The following is a 21571-nucleotide window of genomic DNA, read 5'->3' as shown; positions in this document are numbered from 1 at the left end:
CCCCCTCCCCATCTCCCGCTGAGGTCTGCCATTCTGCAAGGTGAATCGAGGTCGCTCTCAAAGCCGCAGCTGAGCAGAAATGGACTGGCCAGATTCCCTAGTCTCCGAGGCGCTCTGACCCTCCGGAGCACAGGGTGGCTGGAGAGGGCATCCCGGCCCAGCCACTTCCCCGCTGGGCCACGGGGGAGTGACCAACTGCAACCAGATCCAGGAGAGCCAGGCACTGGGCGCCCCGGGCATGACATCACCAGACATCCCGGGCCTCGGGTGGGAAAGCAGGTGAGGAGGGTCCTCAGCGGAGGGAGAAAAGGCACCGAGGCTGGGAAGTCAGCCTATTATTCTGCCTCCCTGATTTCAGACCAGCTGCCACCAGTGTGTTCCGCTCACTGTGGCCGCAAGGACATCTCTGAAACAAAAGCCTGATTTTGTCACCACCTGTGACACCTCCACATAAATTACCACACACACACACACAAAAAAGCTAAGCGCAGGACCTGCGTGATCTTGCCCGGCCTAATTCCAGGCCAACATCCTTTGGAGCCCTATTGAAATAGTTTCAATTCCTGAACTATCCATACTTTCTCCCTGTGTGCCCGGAAACGTTTGGTTTGGTCCGCCTGGGATATGTTTTTGCAGCAGGTTTACCTGGAGAAACACCTGTCTTGAAGTTAAATATCATCTTTCCTGTGAACTCTCCCCAGACAAGACTCCCCTCCTCCCCCACCCCCAGTTGGGATAGAGTTACCTATACTTCGTGGGCTTCCTCATCACACTGTGTAATAAATACCTGGCCTTGTCTTTCCAACGTCTGTCACAGAGCAAAGGAAATGCAGAGTGCAACAAATGGTGGCAGAATTTATGCAGGAAATAGTGCTGAGGTCAGGCCCCGCCACTTGTGTGATTGCAGGCAAACTATCTATCTAGCTCATGAGTTTGTTGGGAGGAGTGAATGCATTCATGTGCAAAAGCAAAAACAAAAACAAAACGCTTAGAACAATGCCTGGACCACTGCAAGCAATCGACAAACTACTTTCGCCTGACTTTCCCAGTACTCAGGCAGCCCACGAACGTCGTGGCCCCTTTAAGGGACACGCCCACTTTGGCAATAAGCGGAAGTACGCGCTCAGGTCTCCCGGTGTGACTTCAGAGTCCCGGAAGTGACCTCGGAGCCCCTCAGAAGCATGGCTGCAGGACGTTCTTTTGGACGCGGTCACAGGCATCTCCGTGACGCAGGACGAGTTAGAGCGTCCCGTGGGGTTTCCACGGTGCCGCCCTCAGTCCCCAGTTTCTCCGCTTTCTCTCCCGCCTGAGCGCCGCGCGAACAGGAAGGCCGGCGGCGGGTCCGCCGTGACGTAACGCCCCTTGGGGGCGGGGCTAGGGGCAGGTGACGCTCTAGCGGAGCTCGCGCGGATCTCTATGCTCCCGAACGCTCTTGTGCGCCGCTCCTGCGCGTCGGGGCAGACGTTGCCCCTTTAATCGGCGGAGGGTGGTACCGAGGAGGTCCCGCGAGAGCCGAGGGGGGCGGGGGGCGGTGCCGAGGCTGGGGGCCCGTGGCGGATGGAGGCCGAGATGGAGCCGGAGACTCTGGAGGCGCGAATCAGTGAGTGTCCGGGAGGGGCGCGGGCCGGGCCGGAACCGGAACCGGGGGCCCGAGGCGGGTCCCTTCCCGGCGGGGGCGGGGTACGGGGCGCCCCCTCCTCACGCCCCGCCCCGGTCCCGGGAGGGGCGGTACCCCGAACCGGTGCCTCCGACCCTGAGATGAAGGAAGACCCCACCGACCGGGTGGACTTCCCATCCGATTCCCGGGCAGCAGCCCTCGGGGAAAAGTGAACTGCGCCCGACTCTGCGCCCAGCAGCCCCGGCACGGAGAAAGCAGCCTCCGACCCACTCAGGCCCAGACTTCACCGAGTCATCTCCTTGGGTCCCGGGAGGGGAGCAAGCGAGCGCAGGGCTGCACCTCAGACCCGGGCGGAAAGGACCCTGCTCCCTTGGGGCCAGAATCCTCCACTCTCTGGTCCTGCATGCCCTCACTCCCTCCTGTCCTTTCCTTGAGCTTGCAACTTCTCAGATTTGCTGGTTCCCTCGCCTAGGAAGGGAGGACCCACTGGTTCATCTGATCCCCCGAGCTCTGGCCACACAGTAAGAAACCCCCAAACCCTACAGGCTTGAAAGGGCCCATCTCGTAGTCCAGAAGTAATTTCAAGTTTTCTGTCACTACCCTCAGCCCAGCCCCTCGGCCTCTGCACCTCCACCCAAGACTCCTTTCCTAGCTGTTGCTGAAGGTCCCTGCACCCCTTTCTCTGAATCTTCAGACGCTGCTTCCTACTGCTCTAGGCTTCTGAGCCCTCACACTTGAGCTCTCCACTGAGCTCCCTTACCCTACATTGCTGACACCCTTGGCTCTCACAGCCCGGCTCCTGGACTCTGCCCCAGAAAGCTGTGGTTGCTTCTCTCTGGGCTAGTGTTGGACCCATGTCTGTGCCAGGGCCTCAGGGGGGCCTCTGGGTCTACACTCGGTTCAGCGCCTTGGCCTCGGGCATGGCAGGAAGCTTCTAGGGGTGAGCATAGTTGACCCCTGAGGTTAGCCCCAGAACCACACCAGCCTCGGGGAAGTTTCAGTGTCAGTCTGGCAGGGGGGGAGGGAGGGAATGGAAAGGAGGCACTCGGCCGCCATGGAGACTGTTCCAGAACGCCACAAGTGTTCAGGTCGCAGCAGCAACTTGGGGGGATGGGCAGGCCCCTGGCTGACAGACGTGACGGGCTGAAGGACTGGAGGGCTGATGATACAGTGTCAGGTTTAGCAGCAAGGGGCATTTTCTGGGAGACCAAAGAGTCTGACCTGAGAAACAGAGAGGAAGCGGGACACTTGCTTTGGCAGTAGGCTGGACCCCAGTCAATTGGGACCGAGGTGGTTCCCTCTATTTCTTTCCCTTTGTGCCCCAACAAAATTGTAAGCTGTTCCCTTGGGCTGATTAGAGGTTAAAAGTAGCTTCCGATGGTAAATGATGACATTTATCGCCACTGGAGTGACGGTAAAGTCACACACCCCTGGAGGTGCCCCCTCCTTCCTCCCAGAGGTAATGGGCTGGGGGGTGGGGCCAGGGCCAGAGAAGTTGGTCAGATCTCCTCGGACCCAGAGGCCCTCGCTCTGAGAAAGCTGCAGGGGAGAAAGCTGATGTCTCATGATTGCACAGCTTCCTCTGGCTTCTGACTCAGGAGGCGTCTCTAGAACCAGCCTATCTGTCCACACTCAGACTCACATGTCTGATACTGGAAGGGACTTCCTGTTTCGGGGTCTCTCCCCTTCTCCCCCAGCCGGGTGTCACTGAGTGGGTAATAGCCAGCCCAGTTCTCTCAGACTGGTGTTCCCCAGCCTCTGGCCAAGTTGGGGGCTAGGAGGCAGAGTAGATGGCCACACTTATGGGGGGTGTCGCTTCCTGGTGCCCTGGGTGGTCAGCGGGACTTCATTTCTCTAAGGGACTGGAGGGCTCCTGGAACAGAGTTTATACCCAGAGAGAAAGTGCTTCAGATATCTGCTCAGACGTACCCGAGAGCAGCCTCCCACCACCCCCCTTTCTGTACCTTCTCCTTGCTGTTTGTCTTTATGGCGCTTACAGCCGTGTACAGTATTCTGTGCGCGTTGTTGATCTGAGTAGTCAGTGTCTGTTGCTGGCCTGTGAGCTCCAGGAGGGCAGGGATTTTGTCTTGTTCACTGCTGTGGCCCCAGCGCTCAGCGTGTTTATTAAATAAATAGGAATTGAATGAATGGCTGCCAGTCACTAGGCCCTCAGGGCTCCACCTCCCTCAGCACAGGAGCCCAAGTGGACAGCTGCCCAGTCCCATCTCCTGGGCTCTGCTCCCTCCTTCCCACCCCCTCTGGCTCAGGCTTGGGCAGAACGGGCCAGGACAGGGTGAAGCTTGGAGACAGGCTCTGGGGAAGGAATAAAGATCTGCCTCTGGCTGCCCCATAGCTCTGTCCCAAATCAGTCTGTATTTCAATCCAGCTTCGCAAATGGGGAAACGGAGGCCTGGGGGAGTTCCGTGACCTACTTGGTGGTTGTGTAACCCATGTTGGTGTTAAGGGAGGTGACTGTGTGGCCTTGTTGACCACTCCTGCCTGCCTACAGCTGAGCCTCATTCATTCGTGTCCCTGAGGCGAGGGCACGTGCACACGTAGGGAGGTGGATGTGGCGCGGCAGCAGGCTTGGGCCGGTGGTGACGGTCAGAGCTGAGGGAGGTGGAGCCGATGAGCAGTACCAACCTGAGGATGAGGGGGAGCTAGCAGAGACCTCCACCTCAGCCAAGCCCTTTACCAAGGCCCGGTGCTCGGTTGTCTACACCTTCTCCCACGGCCCTGGGGCTGTTCAGAGGCAGCACGCCCAGCTGGTAACTCCCTCCACCCCTGTTTGTATTGCCTCTCTCAGGCAGCCTCCCCCGGCCACGGGCTCAACCGAGTCCTCCTTTGCCTCCCTCTGTCCCTTGTTGTTGTTTTGTTTTTTGCAGAGAGGAAGAGAGAGGGATAGATAGTTAGAAACATCGATGAGAGAAAATCATCGATCAGCTGCCTCTTGCACACCCCTTACTGGTGATGTGCCCGCCACCAAGGTACATGCCCTTGGCCGGAATCGAACCTGGGACCTTTCAGTCCGCAGGCCGACGCTCTATCCACTGAGCCAAACCGGTTTGGGCTCCCTCTGTCCCTTGTATTGCAAACCTCGTTCCTTTGGCCCACTTGCCAGCCAGGCAGACTCCTGAGGGAGGAGGTAGACGTTTATTTCTCTCCTGCTTCTGGACCTCTGAGCATACATTTCGTGAGAAGCATGGGGACACTGTTTCCAGGAGCAGAATCGGAGTGTGGGCATGGCAGACGGACAGCTGTAGGGGTGGGGCAGAGGGGAGTAGGACAGTCTCTAAAAGGGGGAGCCCTTCAGGGAGCAGCCGATAGGGGGAGCCAGTGGGCAGGCTTCCTTCTGTCCGGACTGAAACAGCACTCAGGGCTTGAAGTTGTGGCAACTGGCCTTTCTGTGTGCTCAGCACACACCCTGCCCCCTGCTGCCGGAGAGGGAGTAAGAGGCAGAGATCCCTCTGCTAGGCCACACCAGCCCTCCCTTCCTGCAGACAGAGCCACGAACCCCCTCAACAAGGAGCTGGACTGGACCAACATCAACGGCTTCTGTGAGCAGCTCAACCAGGACTTTGAGGGGTAGGTGGTCTCTCCCTCTTTCACTCATACTCACAAGATCCGCTGTGGACCTGCTGTGCGCACCGCAGACGCTAGCCTCAGGCAGAGACGTCTCCATTTTTAAAAAATATATTTTATTGATTTTGTACAGAGAGGAAGGAGAGAGATAGTTAGAAACATCGATGAGAGAGAGTCATTGATCAGCTGCCTCCTGCACACCTCCCACCGGGAATGTGCCTGCAACCAAGGTACATGCCCCTGACCAGATTCGAACCTGGGACCTTTCAGTCCGCAGACCGACGCTCTATCCACTGAGCCAACCGGTCTCGGCAGATGTCTCCATTCTTAATGTCCTCACAAATGTTTTATTTATTTATTTAGTGGTTGATTTAGGGGGAGAGAGAGAATCAACAATTTGTTCCGCTTATTTATGCATTCATTGGTTGATTCTTATTTGTGCCCTGACCAAGAATTGAACTTGGTGTATTGGTGTATTACATGATGCTCTAACCAACTGAGTAGCCAGCCAGGGCTCATGTGCTCACACATTAATGACAGTAGTGGGCACACGGTACTGAGTGCTGTTTATGAGCCTGTCTCCGAGGTGAGCCTTGCTGGGCCCATTTCCCAGGTGAAAAAACGGAGGCTATGGGTTCAGCAGTTGCCCCAAGATGTCACAGAGAGAAAATGGTAGTCCTGATGGTGAAAACGCACATTTTGGGGCTGCCCCTAGACTTGGACTAGATGCCGGGCAGGGGTCTTAGGGTGGATAAGTTAGTGGGTTCCCAGGTGACGCTGAAGTTTGGGGAGCACAGCTCAATGTGCTCCTCCCCCCGTGCAGCGCTCCGCTTGGGGCGGCCGTGCAGACAGCGTGACGTGTGCTCTGGAGTCAGGCTGCTTAGGGGCGGCTCCCCTCCCCTGTTAGGGGGCAGGGAATTGAATGCTTCTGAGATGCTACTTCACCTGTAAAGTGGGGCGCCGGTGCCGCCGCCTCAGAGGGCCCTTACGGAGCTTAGGCAGGAAGTGCTTGTGCGGCCTGCGCACATCAGAAGCACTCAGTACACGCTAGCTGTTACTGGCACTGATGACGGGTCTTTTAGGCTCCGGCAGATGATACCACCACCTCCGCCATGAAGCTGCTCTGATTGCCCCTAGAACTGTGGTCGGCAAACTGTGGCTCTCGAGCCACATGCGGCTCTATGGCCCCTTGAGTGTGGCTCTTCCACAAAATACCACAGCCTGGGCGAGTCTATTTTGAAGAAGTGGCGTTAGAAGAAGTTTTAAGTTTAAAAAAATATGGCTCTCCAAAGAAATGTCAATTATTGTACTGTTGATATTTGGCTCTGGTGACTAATGAGTTTGCCGACCACTTCCTAGCATGTCGTTGAGTTCCCAGGGAGCTGTCTGCCCATCTCTCCTGGTCCACTGTCTTGTCTGCTCCCAGCCTGGGCCCTTGAAGGCTGAAGTCACTCTCCATACTTGTGTCTGTGCTGAGCCAAGGACACGGCAGGTCACTGTTCTCAGTAAAGCTGGCCAAGGGGCTGAGCTCACGCCTTTTGAAAGTCCCAGCCTGCACTCCCTGCCTGGCCCTACCCATCATGCCACAGTCTCCAGCCCTGCCCTTGACCCAGAGAGGGCGCTGAGCCTTGGCATCTGCCCTGCAGAAGCCACTGAGGGCTACGGCCTTTGGGTAGTGAGGCTCTTCTCCGGGTGCCTGAGCTGCGTGGCTGTTCTAGCTCTGTCTTTTCCTCTCACCCAGGCCTCCACTTGCCACCCGGCTGTTGGCCCACAAGATCCAGTCCCCGCAGGAGTGGGAGGCGATTCAGGCTCTGACGGTGAGGAGAAGAGGAAAGAGGGTGCTGGCCACCCGCCAACCACGTGGGTAGCACCAGGGGAGGCCAAGACTGAGGTTTTTGGGGTCCTGTCAGATCTTCAGGGCCCGAGGGAGTTGTGCCAAGATGGCCTAGAATGGGGGTCTGGGGCATCCCCTGAGGGTCCCACAGCAACCATGGGCTGGCCTCCTCTCCCAGACCCTGCGCAGGAAGTCTCCTGTGGGGAGGAGGCCCCCCAGGGTCATCTGGTCCAGAGGTTCCCCACCCAAGCTGTGCCCCAGCTCTCCAGGGGGGCTGGTCACACATACCACCCAGAGCTGCCGGACCAGAGCCACAGTGCCTGCACAGGAGTCTGTGTGTTTACAAAGCTCCCAGGTGCGCTGCGGAGCCACCCAGCCCGTCAGTGGCCTGCAGACAGGAGTACAAGGAGGGGCCTGCACTCAGGCCCGAGCTTTCTGTGCCAAGAGCAGAAGAGCACCAGGTGCACTGAGCCCCCAGCATGGGTCCTGTCGCCACTGACTGTACCCAAGCCGACTTTGGGTGGTAGTGACAAACAGGTTTTCTTTGAATAGTTATGTCTTTATTTTTAACACAGTACGTTTTTTGTTTCGTTTTCTCCAATGCACACCAGTCCTATGATTTCACAGACATAGAGCTTAGAATAAGGCTAAGGTAGATGGTGCCCACTTAAGTTTAAAAAAACAATCAAAGGAATATAGTGAGAAAGTAATTTACCGGTGGTATCGAGACGGCCAAGCCAGGAGGTGGTGATCAGTCTCAGGGCCGAACCCTCTTGTCCTCACAAGTCACTTTCTCCTTTCTGGGCCGCCTCCTCTGACCCTCCCCGGGGTCCCCCGCACCCCGCCTCCCCCCAGGTGCTGGAAACATGTATGAAGAGCTGCGGCAAGAGGTTCCACGATGAGGTGGGCAAGTTCCGCTTTCTCAACGAGCTCATCAAGGTGGTGTCTCCGAAGGTGGGTGCTCCCAGCCCGAGCTCAGCCCTGTGCCGCCGACGGGTGGCGGACTGTACCTCACCCTGAGGCCTCTTCCTGGGACTCTCGCTCCTACGCCTCAGCCCCCATTAGAACTCTCACCGGGTGAAGCACACACCCTCTCTCCTGGTTCCCTTCACCCCGCTGAGTCTGGGGCAGCTGATCTCTAGGCAGAGTGCTTCCGCTGACATGGCGGCTGGCCCTGGAGCTGCTTGGTACTTAGGGGCAGACAGCCGCAGGGAGTGCACACAGCTGCTCTGGCTCTGAGGTCTCTCCCTGCAGACCTGGCCAAGGCACCCCACCTGAGTCTGTAGGGGAGGGTCTCCTGTCCCCACTTCATAGGAGTGGCTCCCTTGAGGCCTGGGATGCTGAGGCCCCAACCCTGAGTGATGGAGCCTGCTGGCTCCAGATGGACCACACCCCCAGCTTGCCTGAGGAGTCGTCCCATGGGTCATGGACATGTTTGGTGCCTCTTGGGTGAAGCCCCACCCCCTCCGCCCCTCCTCACTCAGACCTGCTGGTCTGAGTGGCTAAATGAGCCTCCTGGCCTCCCATTCTCCCAGAAGGCGACTCATGTGAGAGCCAGTTCCCCTAGCCTAGTGTACATGCCCACAGCTGCCCCTGCCCTCGTCAGTCCGGTGGCTCCTCCTTCCTGAGGTCACAGTTAAACCTTACCTGAGCAGGCACTGGGCTCTGCCTTAGCCATGTAAGCTCTGCATCCTCATTGTGGTGCCCCTGTTATCACCCACTCTTAACAGTGGGGAAACTGAGGCATACAGCGTTAGCCCAGCTAGCGAGTGACAGAGCTAGCAGGTGAGGTCCGTCTGTGCCAGGCTGCTTGGGTGGGATGTGAGGGCCTTGGGAGCCCAGGTTTCCGAGGGAGTTCTGAGGAGGCAGCCAGCCAACATCAAGGCCTTCCCCTCCGCTTGGTCTCTGCAGTACCTGGGCTCTCGGACCTCAGAGAATGTGAAGAACAAGATCTTAGAGCTGCTCTACAGCTGGACAGTCGGCCTGCCCGAGGAAGTGAAGATTGCCGAGGCCTACCAGATGCTCAAGAAGCAGGGTGAGGTCCTGGAGCCTGGGCTTGGCCTTTCCTCCCCTCCCCTCCCCTTCTTCCCTCCTTCCCTCCTCTTCCTTTCCCTCCCCTCCTCCCCGCCCGGGCTCCTGCTACTTTGGAGCTCTGGCAGCAAGGTCATGGGTCTGCCCTTTCTAACTCCTCAAGAACATCGCCAGTGAACCTTTTTGTCGCCCTGCCTGAGGCCAGCTTGGGTGGAGAGAAGGTGGGTTTGGGTAAGCTTCCCTCAGAGAGTGGCTCCCATGCAGTGGCCTCAGAATATGTGTGCCCACACTCTTCCCCTTGCAATGCAATGTGATGGGTCAGGAGCTGGCCTTGGCCCACCCAAGTCTAGAGCCAGCATGCTGGAGAAAGACTGCCTTCCACCGTCCTTTCTGTGCTTACCTGGCCACATCCCCGTCATACCCCCTGCCCTGGGCCTGAGCCCTTTTGACAGCCTTCCCACCACCCGTCTATTCTAGGGATAGTGAAGTCCGACCCCAAGCTTCCAGATGACGCCATCTTTCCCCATCCTCCTCCTCGGTCCAAGAATGTCATCTTTGAAGATGAGGAGAAATCCAAGGTGAGGCTCCAAGGAGGGGGTGGCTGAGGGTTCTAAGGCCCACTTGGGGGTCAGTGAATCCCAACCCCTGGCTGCCCTGCCCTTGAAGCAGAGGCTCAAGATGAGCAGTGGGGGGTGACAGGCACTTCCTGCATGCTGAGTCCTCCCCATACGGTGCCCTGCATTTAGTAAACACAAGAGTGTCTGGTGCCAGTGGGGTTGGTGTGAGGGCATTCCATAGGTTGCCAGGAGTTTGCATAGCTTTATGCTGTTCTCCCGTTGAATGATAATTTCATTAGCTTTTTGTAAAAGAAGCATGTGTTCATGGGCAAGAAATTAAACTGCACGGAGGTAAGGTACACAGTAAAAGCTCCTGCCTACCTCGCCCCGCCCAGAGGGTAACAGCTCAGCTTCTTGTACACCGCTCCAGAAAGCCTCTCTGACGGCAGTGAGAGGATGTTTTGCGCTATTTGTTGAGAACTTATTTCTGCTGAGAACTGTGGGGAGCACTTATGTGCAGTGTCTTGGTTGTCCTGTGGCCACCCCATCAGGTGTCAGTAGGTTCTTGCCATTTCATGGGGCGCTTAGGTAACATCCCACAGCCAGGAAGTGGGGAGCCAGCACGTGACCCCAGGCCCAATCCCTCCATCACGGTCATGCCCTTCTGTCTTCGCAGATGCTGGCCCGCCTGCTCAAGAGCTCCCACCCGGAGGACCTCCGAGCGGCCAACAAACTCATCAAGGAGATGGTGCAAGAGGTGATGGCCGAGCCCAGAGCACGGGCAGGAGGGGGCAGGAAGATGGTCAGCTGGGTGGATGTGCAGAGGAGGGATTCTGGAGTGACCCGGCTAAAGGGCTGTCACAGCAGTGAAAGAGCTGGCTGACTCCGGGGACCCCAGTGGGCTGAACCAGGACCGCTGTGTAGAGGGAAGAATTTCCCAGCAGCCAAGTTCATCTTCCCTGGATCTTTTCCATAAAAATTAGAAATAAATTAAGCTTTATTATATTTAGACAGAGAGGGAGGTATGTGTGTGTGTGTGTGTGTGTGTGTGTGGAGAGAGAGAGAGAAAGAGAGAGAGAGAGAGAGAAATGTATGCTTAATTTATAAATAAATACAGATGCTCCTTGACTTACAATGGGGTTATGTCCCATAAATCCATTGTAAGTTGAAAATGTTTTAAATCGATAAAGTGTTTAATACACCTAAGTTACCAAACATTATAGCTTAGCCTAGCCTACCTTAAATGTGCTCAGAACACACATTAGCCTACAGTTGGGCAAAATCATCCAACACAAAGCCTACTTTTTACTATCATGTAATTTACGCATATCATTTTCGTAAAGTAAAAAACTCGTAAGTTGAACCATTGTAAGTTGGGGACCATCTGTATGCCTATATCGTGGGTGCATGTGGGAACATTTTTTTATTGATAAAGGCAAGTCCTCAGAAAAGTTTGCAGTCTAGAGACCCAGCGGGCAGAAGTTCTGAGTCGTCTCAAAGTCAGGCTGCATGCTCTGACAGCCCAGAGCCAGTCTAGGGTGGCCCCTCGCAAAGAGGGATGTATCCCAGGACAGCCCGGCACAAGCCCACCTTTCATGCCCCGAGGGAGGAACATGGGTAATAAGAACAGTTGGCCTGAGTACAGGGGCACTTCCTGCAGTGGCCTTTCAAGGCCAGCAGTGCCCATCCATTTACCAGGACTAACGACATTGGCAGAGGTCACTGCACTAGTTTCCAGATGCACCTGATGACCTTTAAGGTCTTTCACTTGACCCTTAAGGACAAACACGAGGAAGGCAAGGCTCATGTGGAATCACAGGTGTCGCAGGTCTGGGCCCTGGTCCTCCAGAATCACCTGGCAGGTGTGTGAGAGGCCCAGGAAGTCCTTGGGGGCCCATGCAGACACCAGGGGTGCACTGGCAGGAGGAGAAGAAATGAGGAGGGTTGGCTGAGGGCTTCTCGGACCAGAGTCCTCTACTCTTAGCAGTGTCTGCCTTGACACCCAGCCCGCAGGCACTGGGAACAGATGGTGTGGGCAGTGCTTGGCTCGGGGCCGGGCCTGACCCAGCTCTCCGGGGCGCTTGCTGATGCCTCCCTAGGACCAGAAGCGGATGGAGAAGATCTCGAAGCGGGTGAGCGCCATTGAGGAGGTGAACAACAACGTGAAGCTGCTGACGGAGATGGTGATGAGCCACAGCCAGGGCGGAGCCGCGGCCCAGAGCAGCGAGGATCTTATGAAGGTGCGCCTGCCTCCACCCTGTCCCAGTCCCCTCAGCGGCCCTGCGGCCCTGACCTGCCCACCCTACTGCCCCCAGGAGCTGTACCAGCGCTGTGAGCGGATGCGACCCACACTCTTCCGACTGGCCAGTGACACGGAGGACAATGACGAGGCTTTAGGTGAGCCCCAGGCAGAGCTGGCGCATCCTACTTCTTCCCCCATCTCTCCCACGGCGTGCTGAGTACCTGCAGTTAGCAGGAGCTACCACCAGGGGGCCCCTTCCTCCAGCATTGACCTTGGGTTTCTCCTAGCTGAGGAAGAAGGAAGCAGAGAGCTGATCTGATATCCTGGAGAGACCCTCTGGGCCAAGCCCCTCCACAGACACCTCATTTACTGCCCACAAGCTGCACCGGAGGGAAATGACCGCCATCTCACAGCTAGTGCTGGGGCGGGGGAGGGGCCGGAGTGACTTTCCCAGATCACAGAACGGAGGCAGAACCAGGCTGGAGCAGGGTTCTCTCTGCAGACATTGCCTCCCTGGTAAGGGCTACAAACTGAGCGGATCTCATAGGCTGGGCAGCTCCAGAGCTGAGCCTGTGGCTTCTGCCAGGGCCACATGTCAGGTTCTCATCCTATTCTCTGCGACCACGTCAGCAGGGCCTCTTGGGCGGCGGTCTGGGTACCATCTCAGCGCTTGGTTTGCTGCCTCGAGCCCGTCAGGGGAGTGAGCCCTTCAGCGGGAGCTCACTTGGCGCCTCCCAGGGGCCGGGGACCTGGCCTCCACCAAGAGGCTCACTGTCCAGATCCCTCGAAGCCCTGGCTCCCCAGGAGCGATACCGACAAGGGCCTGCTGTGTGCCAGGCACCGTTCTGGGCCCTCAGGATGTGGCGGTGATCAGAATGGACACGAGCCCCAGCCTCATGGAGCTTGTGGCCTAATGAGAGGAGACAGGCAGTAAGCCCAGGACGCGAGCAGTGGCGGTTTGTCAGGTGGTGCTGAGAGACGTGGAGAAAACCACGCAGGGAGGGGACTGCTCAGGGGGTGGGATTAGAGGAGGCCTCCCCACCGTGACTTGGGGGAAGACCGGAAGGGAGGAAGCACGCAGAGCCATGTGGAGGCCTGGAGCAGGGGGCACGCATGAGAGCAGGGGCCGGCACGGGGCCGTGTGGAGGGGGCGGTGGGCCAGGTGTCCGAGGGCCTGGGTCTGAGTAGATGAGGTGAGATGCCCACCGCCCCACTCCCTCGCGAGCGCTAGGACAGATGTGGGTGCTCATCTCCCCACAGAGGCCCACCTTCCTTCACACTGGCCTCTCCCTTCCTGCCATTGCAGCGGAGATCCTGCAGGCCAACGACAACCTCACCCAGGTGATCAACCTGTACAAGCAGCTGGTGCGGGGCGAGGAGGTCAATGGAGACGCCGCTGCCGGCCCCATCCCTGGTGAGGGGCGCAGGAGATCAAGGGGCCCAGCAGGCTGGAGGGGGCAGGGTCTGGGGTGGTGCACCGGTCCAAGAGCTGATGGCAGTGACCGTCAGGGTGACCCTGGCCCCTTAAGATGGGGAAAGCCCCCGGAGAGAGGCTGTGCCACGCCTGCAGCTGTGGGAGTGGAAGTCTGGATGTGGGACAAAGGGAGGGAGCCGAGGGTTTGCCAAGGACAGGCAGGAGGGAGACCTTTTATTTGACAACTCGGGCACCTCTGGTGCAGGGCTGATGACACCCCAAGGCTTAGTCCCATCATGAGAAGTGGTAGGAGGGTCTGATACACAAACAGGCTGATTCAGTAGGGTAAAATGCCAGCCCTGGGACCCACAGAACAGGTGGGAATTGGCCCTGGGAGGGGGTTGGGGGGAAGCCGTATGCAGAAGCAGTAGCATTTAAGCAGGGCCTTAAGCGTGGGAGGTAGGTCACCAAGTAGAGAGAAGAAGCAAATCCGTTCCAGACAGAAGGAATGCATGTGCTAAGGAAAGGGCTTGGTGGGCAGATTTAGGGGCAAGGGCCGTGTGGCCAAGGAGGGGGAAGCAGGAAAGTCATGATGGGTGGGGGGACAGCCGCCCCTCAAACCCCCACGGACTCTGAGAACCTGAGCGTCCTCCCCCGGACTTGCCTGACTCTCCTTTCCCACCCCAGGGAGCACCTCGGCCCTGTTGGACCTCTCAGGCCTGGATCTCCCTCCTTCAGGCACCACCTACCCAGCCGTGCCCACCTGCCCTGTCACCCAGGCCAGCCCCGAGCAGCCCAGCGCCTCCGTCTCCCTGCTTGACGATGAGCTCATGTCTCTGGGTGAGGATGGGCCGGGCCCGGCGGGGCTGGGCTCAGCTCGCAGAGCCTGGTCAGGTCGGCGTGGGAGTCCTCCCCTGAGCACTGTGGGGCGTGGGGGATGGCTGGAGGCCCTTTTCACAGCGGAGGAAGCTCCGGCTCGAGGAAATCAAGGAGCTTGTGTAAGGTCGGACAGTCAAAGGGTGAGGCTGGCCAGCCCCCGAACCTGATATGCCAGCAACACCCAGCTCCAGGGGGAAACAGACGTCCTAGAATTGGATGCTGCCCAGGCAAGAGGTCAGCCACTTCCCCACCCTCTGAGGAAGAGGGGAGAACCCTGAGGCTCCAGGGAATCTCAGGCCGGAGCACCCCGTCCTCTGCGGCCCACGCTGGTTCTGGGCCAGGCGGGGCCAGGGCTCCAGCGGCCGGAACCAGGCTCAGCCCTGGGGGAGAAGCAGAAGGCGCCCAGCCTGCCGAGCAGTTTTGGAGTTTCCAGCTTTTAGAGCTTAGAAGCAGGAGAGTATAATAGCAGCCCCGTACTACTCTGAGGTGGTAAAAATGGAGACATGGCGGGCTCTGTCAAGGAATCTTGAAGGATAAGTTGGGAAACTAACTTGGAAGCCAGAGTCAGGCTGGTTGGGAGGTAAAACAAACCTGACGGGCTCGAGGCAGCAATGGCGTGCGGGGCCCTGGAGGGCCAGCGGGGTCAGAGCTGCCTGGCCACGGCTGCTGTTCGTTTTTCTCAGACCGGCCTCCCTCCCACCCCAGGAAGTGGTGCTGTTAGCGTCCCCTGGTCACAGGATGTGGAGGCGAGGCCCAGAGAGGGCACCGATGCTGAGCCTCGCTCGGAGCCTCCTGCGCCCTGTCTCAGCTCCCAGCCAGGAAAGGGAATGGGGACTTGGGGTGAGGAGGGAGAGGAGGGGGACAGTGGGCCAGGTTCAGTTCCCCTCTCTGGGCATGTCAGCGCACCCTGCCTAGGAGGGTCTGCCTGCAGAGTCACAGGGTCGCCAGCACACCCACCTGCCCCTCATTCAGAGCCAGAGGCCCCGCCCTGCCTCACGGAGCAGGAAGGGCGGCAGTGACAGCCGGGGCAGCGGCCACCGACGGGCGCTTGTGGGTGGCCCACCCCCAGTGAGTGGCTGCGGCAAAGCCACCTCCGGAGAAGCGAGGTGTGCTGTGCGCTTCCTGTCCCCGTGTCGCTTCAGCAGAGGCCTGAGCCTCCAGCTCCCTCTGATTTCTTCTCAAAGACCAAGGAGATGTGGGAATAGGAACCAGCAGTGCCGGGCCAGCACCCGCCCTGCTCTGGGGGCAGAGGAAGCCTCGGGCCCACAAAGGTGGCTTCTCCCAAACGGTTCTGCCGCGGGGAGGGGGAGGGGAGGGGCGGGCTAGTCAGTGAGGACTTCCTGTGTGCCCGAGACAGAGTGCACCCCTGTGCAGGCCCTGCGTCTGGTCCGTCCCGCCTATCACAGCAGTCCTCTGACGTGGGTGCGGCTGTCCTGTGCGGGCACAGGGCGGTAGTCACCAGCGAGGGGGCACACAGCTAAGTGGCGGAGCTGTACTCAAACTCCACCAAGTAGGCCATGCTCTGTCCAAGTCTAAACTCGGCCACTTTCTAGTCTGTGACCTTGGACAAATTACTTAACCCCTCGGGCCATCTGTTCTCTCCTAAAAGAGGGATGAGAACCACATTGTAAGGTGGTTTAAGGATTAAGTGAGTCCAGGTCGGAAGTGCCTGACACGTCAGGGGGTGTAGGAAACATTACCGGTTACCACCGTGGTGTCAGAGTGTGTCCAGCGGAAGGGAGCCGGTAGCCACAGCTTCCTGCGCCTTGCCTTTGCCTGGCACAGGCTGGCCCTCACTCACTCAGGATTTGCTAGAAACAGGGTAAGTTGTCTTCTGTCGATGAAGGCTGGGCTGAACCTGGCCAGAGTGTGCTTCAGGGCAGGCAGAGGTCAGACTGGTTGGTGACCTGCTGCCTTCTACCGATCAGCAGCCTTCACAAGGCCTACAGCGCTCTCCGGCACCAGTGAGCCAGCCTTGTGGGCACGTGCCAAGGTGGATGGGGTCTTCACAGTCTGCCCCAGCCCACCCTGCGTTGTGCACATGGGACCACTACTGCCCAACCAGCACCTTGCCCTGGCTGCTCCGATTCTGGGCTGGCTCTGGTCTAGAGCCCCGTTCACTGTACCACAGTGCCCTTTGGACGCTCAGAGGGTCTCTCTCCAGTCAGTCGGCAGGGTGCTGCCCCCTGGCCATCTGGATCAGGAACCCCACTTGGTGTCTCCCACTCCCTGCTCCGCTCCCCACCACCAGCAGCAGCTGCCAGCTGGTGGGTGCAGATGGAAGTCCTGACATCTGTGGTTGACTGGCTTCTGAGCAGCAGCAGAGGAAGCATGTGGCGGGAATGGGCTGTTGGGATGCTAGCTTCCTCCTTCTGCTCTGCGGCTGGCTGCCTGTGAAAGTGCTGAAATGGGCTTTTCCCCTTTGAGCTGAGCCTCAGAGGAAAGAGTGCTGGGGGGAGGGAGGATCCAGGGACCCCAACCTATCCCACAGGAACCCCATTTCTCTCGCCTCTGCTCAGGAATTCAACCCCCTTATCTCCCTCTTGCTCCCCTGCAGGCCTCAGTGACCCCACACCACCCTCAGGCCCAGGCTTGGATGGTGCTGGATGGAACAGCTTCCAGGTAGGAGGGCCGGAACGAGCCTGACCCATCCTGGAGCAGAGCAGCTGGGTCAGGCAGTCGAGAGGGCAGTGAGAGGAGGAGCGGGAGGGGACAGCCTGGGCTGAGGCATCCGTCCCCGGTGGAGAAAGGCAGGCGGTCCTCTCACCTCCACGTGCACCTCCGCCAGTCTCAGCCTCGGGCCTCCCTTGGGTTGAGGTGGGGGCTCCTTACTCCTGTTCTCCTGAGGGTGATTTTGAGGTCCCTGGAATGGGATGGTTTCTAGAGTGGAACCCCAGACCAGGCCTACCAGGCCTGACCCACTAGTGGCCCTGGAGTGAGAGTGTTAGGCCTGGCAGGAAGGGGGTCCCATCCCTGCTGCTGCTGCCCCAGACGTCACCTGCAGGGAGGGGGCGGGCCTTCTTTTCAGACCACCTCACCCACCTGCGTCCTTTGTGTGCCCCACAGTCATCTAACGGCGCCGAGCCCCCCGTCCCCGCTCCAGCACCCAGCACGGACAGCTGGCACCCCGCTCAGACATCCCTGCCAGCGAGCAGTGGTCTGGATGACTTGGACCTCCTGGGGAAGACCCTGCTACAGCAGTCACTGCCCCCGGAGTCCCAACAAGTGCGGTGGTGAGGGCACACTCCGGCTGGCATGGGGGGAGCCCTCTGTCCCACAACCAGACCGGCAGGGAGAGGCCCAGTGAGCAGTGGCTGCCGTGTACCACCTGGTGCCAAGCACCGCACTGGGTGCAAGGGTGGTGCTGGGCCCATACATCCCACAGGGCATGGAGTTTATGAGAAAAAGAGGGCCTGTGCCCCACTCAGGCATCCCAGCCCCTGAGAAAGATGAAGGCCAACAGTGAGGAGGACACAGCCCCTGTGGGCAGGGGTGGGGGGAGAGCTGCCCATTTCAAGGTGAGGAAACCAGGGCTGGAGAGACAGGGAGGCGTCGGGGCCGGTCAGGAAGCCCAGCCTTCCCTGTGCCCTGATCTCTTGGTCACCGAAGAGTCACCTCTCAATGCACCGCCCTCCAATAAGGGAGAAGCAGCAGCCCGCCCCCCGGCTCACGCTCCGGGACCTGCAGAATAAAAGCAGCGGCGGCTCCCCCAGCGCCAGCGCCGCCGGCCTCCACAGCACGTCTGCCGAGCCCCCGGGGCCCCCGCAGCAGCCCGCACAGACGGAGCTCTCGCTGGCCAACATCACTGTGCCCCTGGAGTCCATCAAACCCAGTGAGTAGGGCGGGCACCGGCGGGTGCGGCCGGGCCAGCTCAGCTCACGGCCCAGCGGCACCACCCTCCGCGCCTCCAGGAGCTCTTTCTGGGGGACGATGGGAAAGTGGGTCTTTCGTCCCAGTCCTTTGCCCTGCCCGGCTCGGCGAGGAGCTCTGGGCAGGACCCTGCACAGCCGTCTCCTCACCCATCCCAGGGTGGCGCAGAACTGCCATGTAAACTCCAGGCTTACCCAGGCAGCAGGCTTCCGATGGCCGGCTCCCGGGTCTCCCCAAGATCACAAAACTAAACTGAGATAAAGATCCAGGTCTCGGTCAGGGCTTCTCCGCCCAGGAGCAATAGGGGGCCCCCAGCAGCACAGACAGACAAAGACGAGCCAGCCTTCTCAGCCTCGTCCACCCGTGACCAAGGGCGTCACACCTGTGTCCGGGAGGTAGGTAGTGGTGCCCCATCTTACCAGTAGGGAGGCCCTGAGCAGCGGAGTGACCAGACCAAGGTCTCACAGTGAGACAGGACCCCACCTGACTCCAGCATGCAGCCAGCAGCCGTGCACGGACTGGCAGAGCCCTGCACGGGGCTCCGTTCCCAGCTGGGTGTCTTGCTCTGCCATCACACTGCACGTTCACCTGCCTTCCTGGGCATCAGTCTGTACCCCTGGCTGCGCTGCTGCCCGGGGTCGAGGCGAGGACCTAAGTTTGTGGGTTCATTCGCTCATTCCCAGCTGAGCAGCGAAGACCTGATGTGAGCCGGGTGTGGGGGGCTGGTCAGATGTGCTAGGGCTCAGGCGCAGCACCACCCATGGCCCTCTGCCCTCTCCCTGCCAGGCAGCATCTTGCCGGTGACCGTGTATGACCAGCATGGCTTCCGGGTCCTTTTCCACTTCGCACGAGACCCGCTGCCTGGCCGCTCCGACGTGCTGGTGGTGGTGGTTTCCATGCTGAGCACCGCCCCCCAGCCCATCCGCAACATCGTTTTCCAGTCCGCTGTCCCCAAGGTGACACTCGTACCTCCCTCCTCTCAAGGCAGGGTGACTCCAGGCTAGATGGGGGGCCAGCTGGGAGCGGGGTGGACAGAGCCCCGGGACCCCCAGAAGAGGAGCTGGCGGGCAGGCTGGGCGTGGTCCCTCGGGGTGGGGAGGAGAAGCCGGGCTAGCTGCGCCCGCCCTGCCCTCTGTCCACAGGTCATGAAAGTGAAGCTGCAGCCACCCTCAGGCACGGAGCTGCCGGCCTTCAACCCCATCGTCCACCCCTCGGCCATCACCCAGGTCCTGCTCCTCGCCAACCCCCAGAAGGTGAGGGCCCGCTGGGACGGGGCACTGCTGTGGGGTGGGGGCAGCTCCTCTCCGCCTCTGACCCTCTGCCTTCACCGTCTCTGCCCAGGAGAAGGTTCGCCTCCGCTACAAGCTCCTCTTCACCATGGGCGACCAGACCTACAACGAGATGGGGGATGTGGACCAGTTCCCCCCGCCCGACACCTGGGGGAGCCTCTAGAACACAGAGGGGAGGGGAGAGGAGGAGGGGGCAATGGGACTGGCCGCTGGCTAACCCGGGCAGGAGGCTGTGGTCGCCTAGGACACCCTCTGTCCCCATGGCCATGTCCCCTGTGCCTGGTGCTTCTTCCCCACCCCTGTGCCCCTCCTTCCTCCTCCCCTCCCCTGCTGAGCCAACCCAGCGGGAGGCTGGCCTGGGTTTGCACTGCTGGGGACGGCACCGCCGGTGGGAGCCTGCCGCGGGGAAGGGCTGTGGCCTGGAAGGACTTGGGTCCTTGGAAGAAGCATGGCTGCGGGGCGAGGGCCAGGACCTCAGGCCCAGCCCCGACCCCAGCCCGGGGTGGGGTCATCCCCGCCATCTCTTATGCCTTATGGGAAGGCCCAGCCATAACTGGGAGCCATGCTGGAGCCAGGGACAAGCTCAGGCCTCCTCCATAGGAACTGGGTAACTGGGGGGGGGGCGATGCCTGCACCCCCAGCTGTTTGCACTCTGGTGTGTGGTTTGACTCAGCTTTTATTCCTGAGTGGCCCTGTGGTCACCATCTCAGGGGGCCCGGTTGGGGGAGCCCCACCTGTCTCCTCCTCCTGGGGGTCTCCCTCTGTGGGCCTGGCTCCTTTGCTCTCAGGCCTCCTGAGGAGCTGCGGGGGGGCGTGCAACCGCTGGCCCTGGCCCAGGGGTAATGCCGAGGCACGTGGCCCCCCAGGGGGCCCCAGGACTTCCGGCCAAGGGAGGGCCTACACTGGTTCTCAGAGTCCCCTTCATCCCTGGGCCTCTGCCAGGCCTCTCGTGGGTGTCTCAGAGGCCCTCTGTCCATCTGTTCATGGGCAGGAGTGGTCAGTGTGTGAGTGAGAGCAGGAGTATTTATGGAAATAAAATGTCCTTTTTCCTGGACCAGCTCTCTCGTGACCCTTCTGAGGTGAAGGGAGATGGAGACAGGAGGGGTCCAGGGCTACCCTGCAGGCCATGGTTCCTCTCCCCACCACCCCTGAGCCCTGCACAGGAAGAGGCCCTGCTTGTGGGCCTGTGGCCAGTGCTGAGTCACCAGAGAGGACTCAGGGCTGTGGCGGTCAGGCGGGCGCAGAGCCGTCCCAGCTGGAAAGGAGCAGCCCTCGCTCTGCTTGCTCTGGGCCTGCCAGGAGCCCTGGCTGCTCACAACTTCCTCCTGTGGCACCGGCACCAGCTCTCATAACACAACTGTGTGCAGCCCCGCCCCGGAGGCCCGCCTCAGCCTCGCTTCTCCCCTTCCCCAGGCCTGGGCCTCCCTTCTCCCCCTCCCCAGACGCTGCTCCCAGGAAGCAGGGTGCCAGCTGCAGCTTGTTTCTGAGAGGCCCAGGAGCCCTGCCCTGGGCCCCTGCCACTCCCAGCTGCAGCGCACTTCTCCTGCTGCTATCAGTTTCTCTTAACTGGGAGGCTGGGGTCCAGGCCCTGGGAGTGGCTGGGAGAGCCGGCAGTGCTGAGCTGAGCTGAGCTGAGCAGAGCGGAGCGGGAGGGGTTAGTGAGGAGGGAACTGCCCGTGGTGTGGAGCCAGCCCTCCGCGGGGCTCTGCGGGAGAGTTCCTGTTCCAGTAAATCTGGGGAAGGCCGCCCGCCATTTCTGCTCCCAGCAGATGGAAGCCCTGTGTTTAAGAAACCAGTTTCACTTTGTCTAACCCAGTGTTCCCCAGTCTGAACTTGGCGCCGAAGCCCTTCCTTAGGCACCATCGAGATGTGCTGGAGGACAGCCAGCCCGCCGGTTTTCAGAGCCCTGCACATCTGAGGACGCTGCTCTGTGACAGGGACACTGAAGGGCAGGGGGGCGCTCCACACCTGCCCTGCTGCCGAGGGGACAAAAGTGCTGGAACCTTCCAGCATCCCCTGGACACTGCCCTCCCAGCTGTTTCCTTTCCGCCAGGCAGAGCTCCTGGCTTGTGAAGTCTCAGGGACAGTCTAATTGGAAGGTCCCGTTTCCTGTAAGGCCCCTGGGGTCCCAGAAGCACCATCTGGAGCTCAATCTTTGCTGGCCCCGGAAGGGCTGCGTGTGGGCTGGGGGGCGGTGGGGGGGGGGGAGGTTGACTGCAGCTAGAGGGGGGCTGCTTCCGGTGGTTCCCTGGCTT

General features: G+C 59.8%; 1 protein-coding gene across 4 annotated transcripts; it reads left to right on the top strand.

The window, feature by feature from the left end:
- Positions 1-1176: 1176 nt before the first annotated feature.
- GGA1 (golgi associated, gamma adaptin ear containing, ARF binding protein 1) lies at positions 1177-20370 on the top strand. Of its 4 annotated transcripts, none has more exons than XM_036455573.2 (17): positions 1179-1600; positions 5119-5203; positions 6942-7017; positions 7890-7988; positions 8946-9069; positions 9543-9643; positions 10299-10379; positions 11722-11862; positions 11938-12019; positions 13171-13278; positions 13966-14118; positions 16715-16779; positions 17224-17390; positions 17799-17989; positions 18814-18983; positions 19170-19280; positions 19369-20370. In XM_036455573.2, the coding sequence occupies exons 1-17, from the start codon at positions 1558-1560 to the stop codon at positions 19477-19479; spliced, it is 1908 nt and encodes a 635-aa protein (XP_036311466.1). In that variant the 5' UTR covers positions 1179-1557; the 3' UTR covers positions 19480-20370. The 4 variants fall into 4 exon arrangements, with proteins under 4 accessions (XP_036311467.1, XP_036311466.1, XP_036311469.1 ...); XM_036455576.2 differs by lacking the exon at positions 1179-1600 and adding an exon at positions 2410-2558; XM_036455574.2 differs by lacking the exons at positions 18814-18983; positions 19170-19280; positions 19369-20370 and adding an exon at positions 18114-18769 and having other exon boundaries at positions 1177-1600.
- Positions 20371-21571: the final 1201 nt, after the last annotated feature.

Source organism: Pipistrellus kuhlii, unplaced genomic scaffold, assembly GCF_014108245.1.
Source record: "Pipistrellus kuhlii isolate mPipKuh1 unplaced genomic scaffold, mPipKuh1.p scaffold_m20_p_3, whole genome shotgun sequence".
In the NCBI taxonomy this organism is placed as follows: Eukaryota; Metazoa; Chordata; class Mammalia; order Chiroptera; family Vespertilionidae; genus Pipistrellus; species Pipistrellus kuhlii.
This window is presented reverse-complemented; position numbering and strand designations above follow the sequence as displayed.

What these genes read in the sequence shown, in the direction of transcription:
- GGA1 (XM_036455573.2), top strand. Translation starts at nt 1,558, where the DNA reads ATGGAGGCCGAGATGGAGCCGGAGACTCTGGAGGCGCGAATCA. An exon ending in CTCAACCAGGACTTTGAGGG is followed by an intron (nt 5,204 to 6,941) that starts GTAGGTGGTCTC and finishes CCTCTCACCCAG; the next exon opens with GCCTCCACTTGCCACCCGGC. An exon ending in TCCAGTCCGCTGTCCCCAAG is followed by an intron (nt 18,984 to 19,169) that starts GTGACACTCGTA and finishes CTCTGTCCACAG; the next exon opens with GTCATGAAAGTGAAGCTGCA.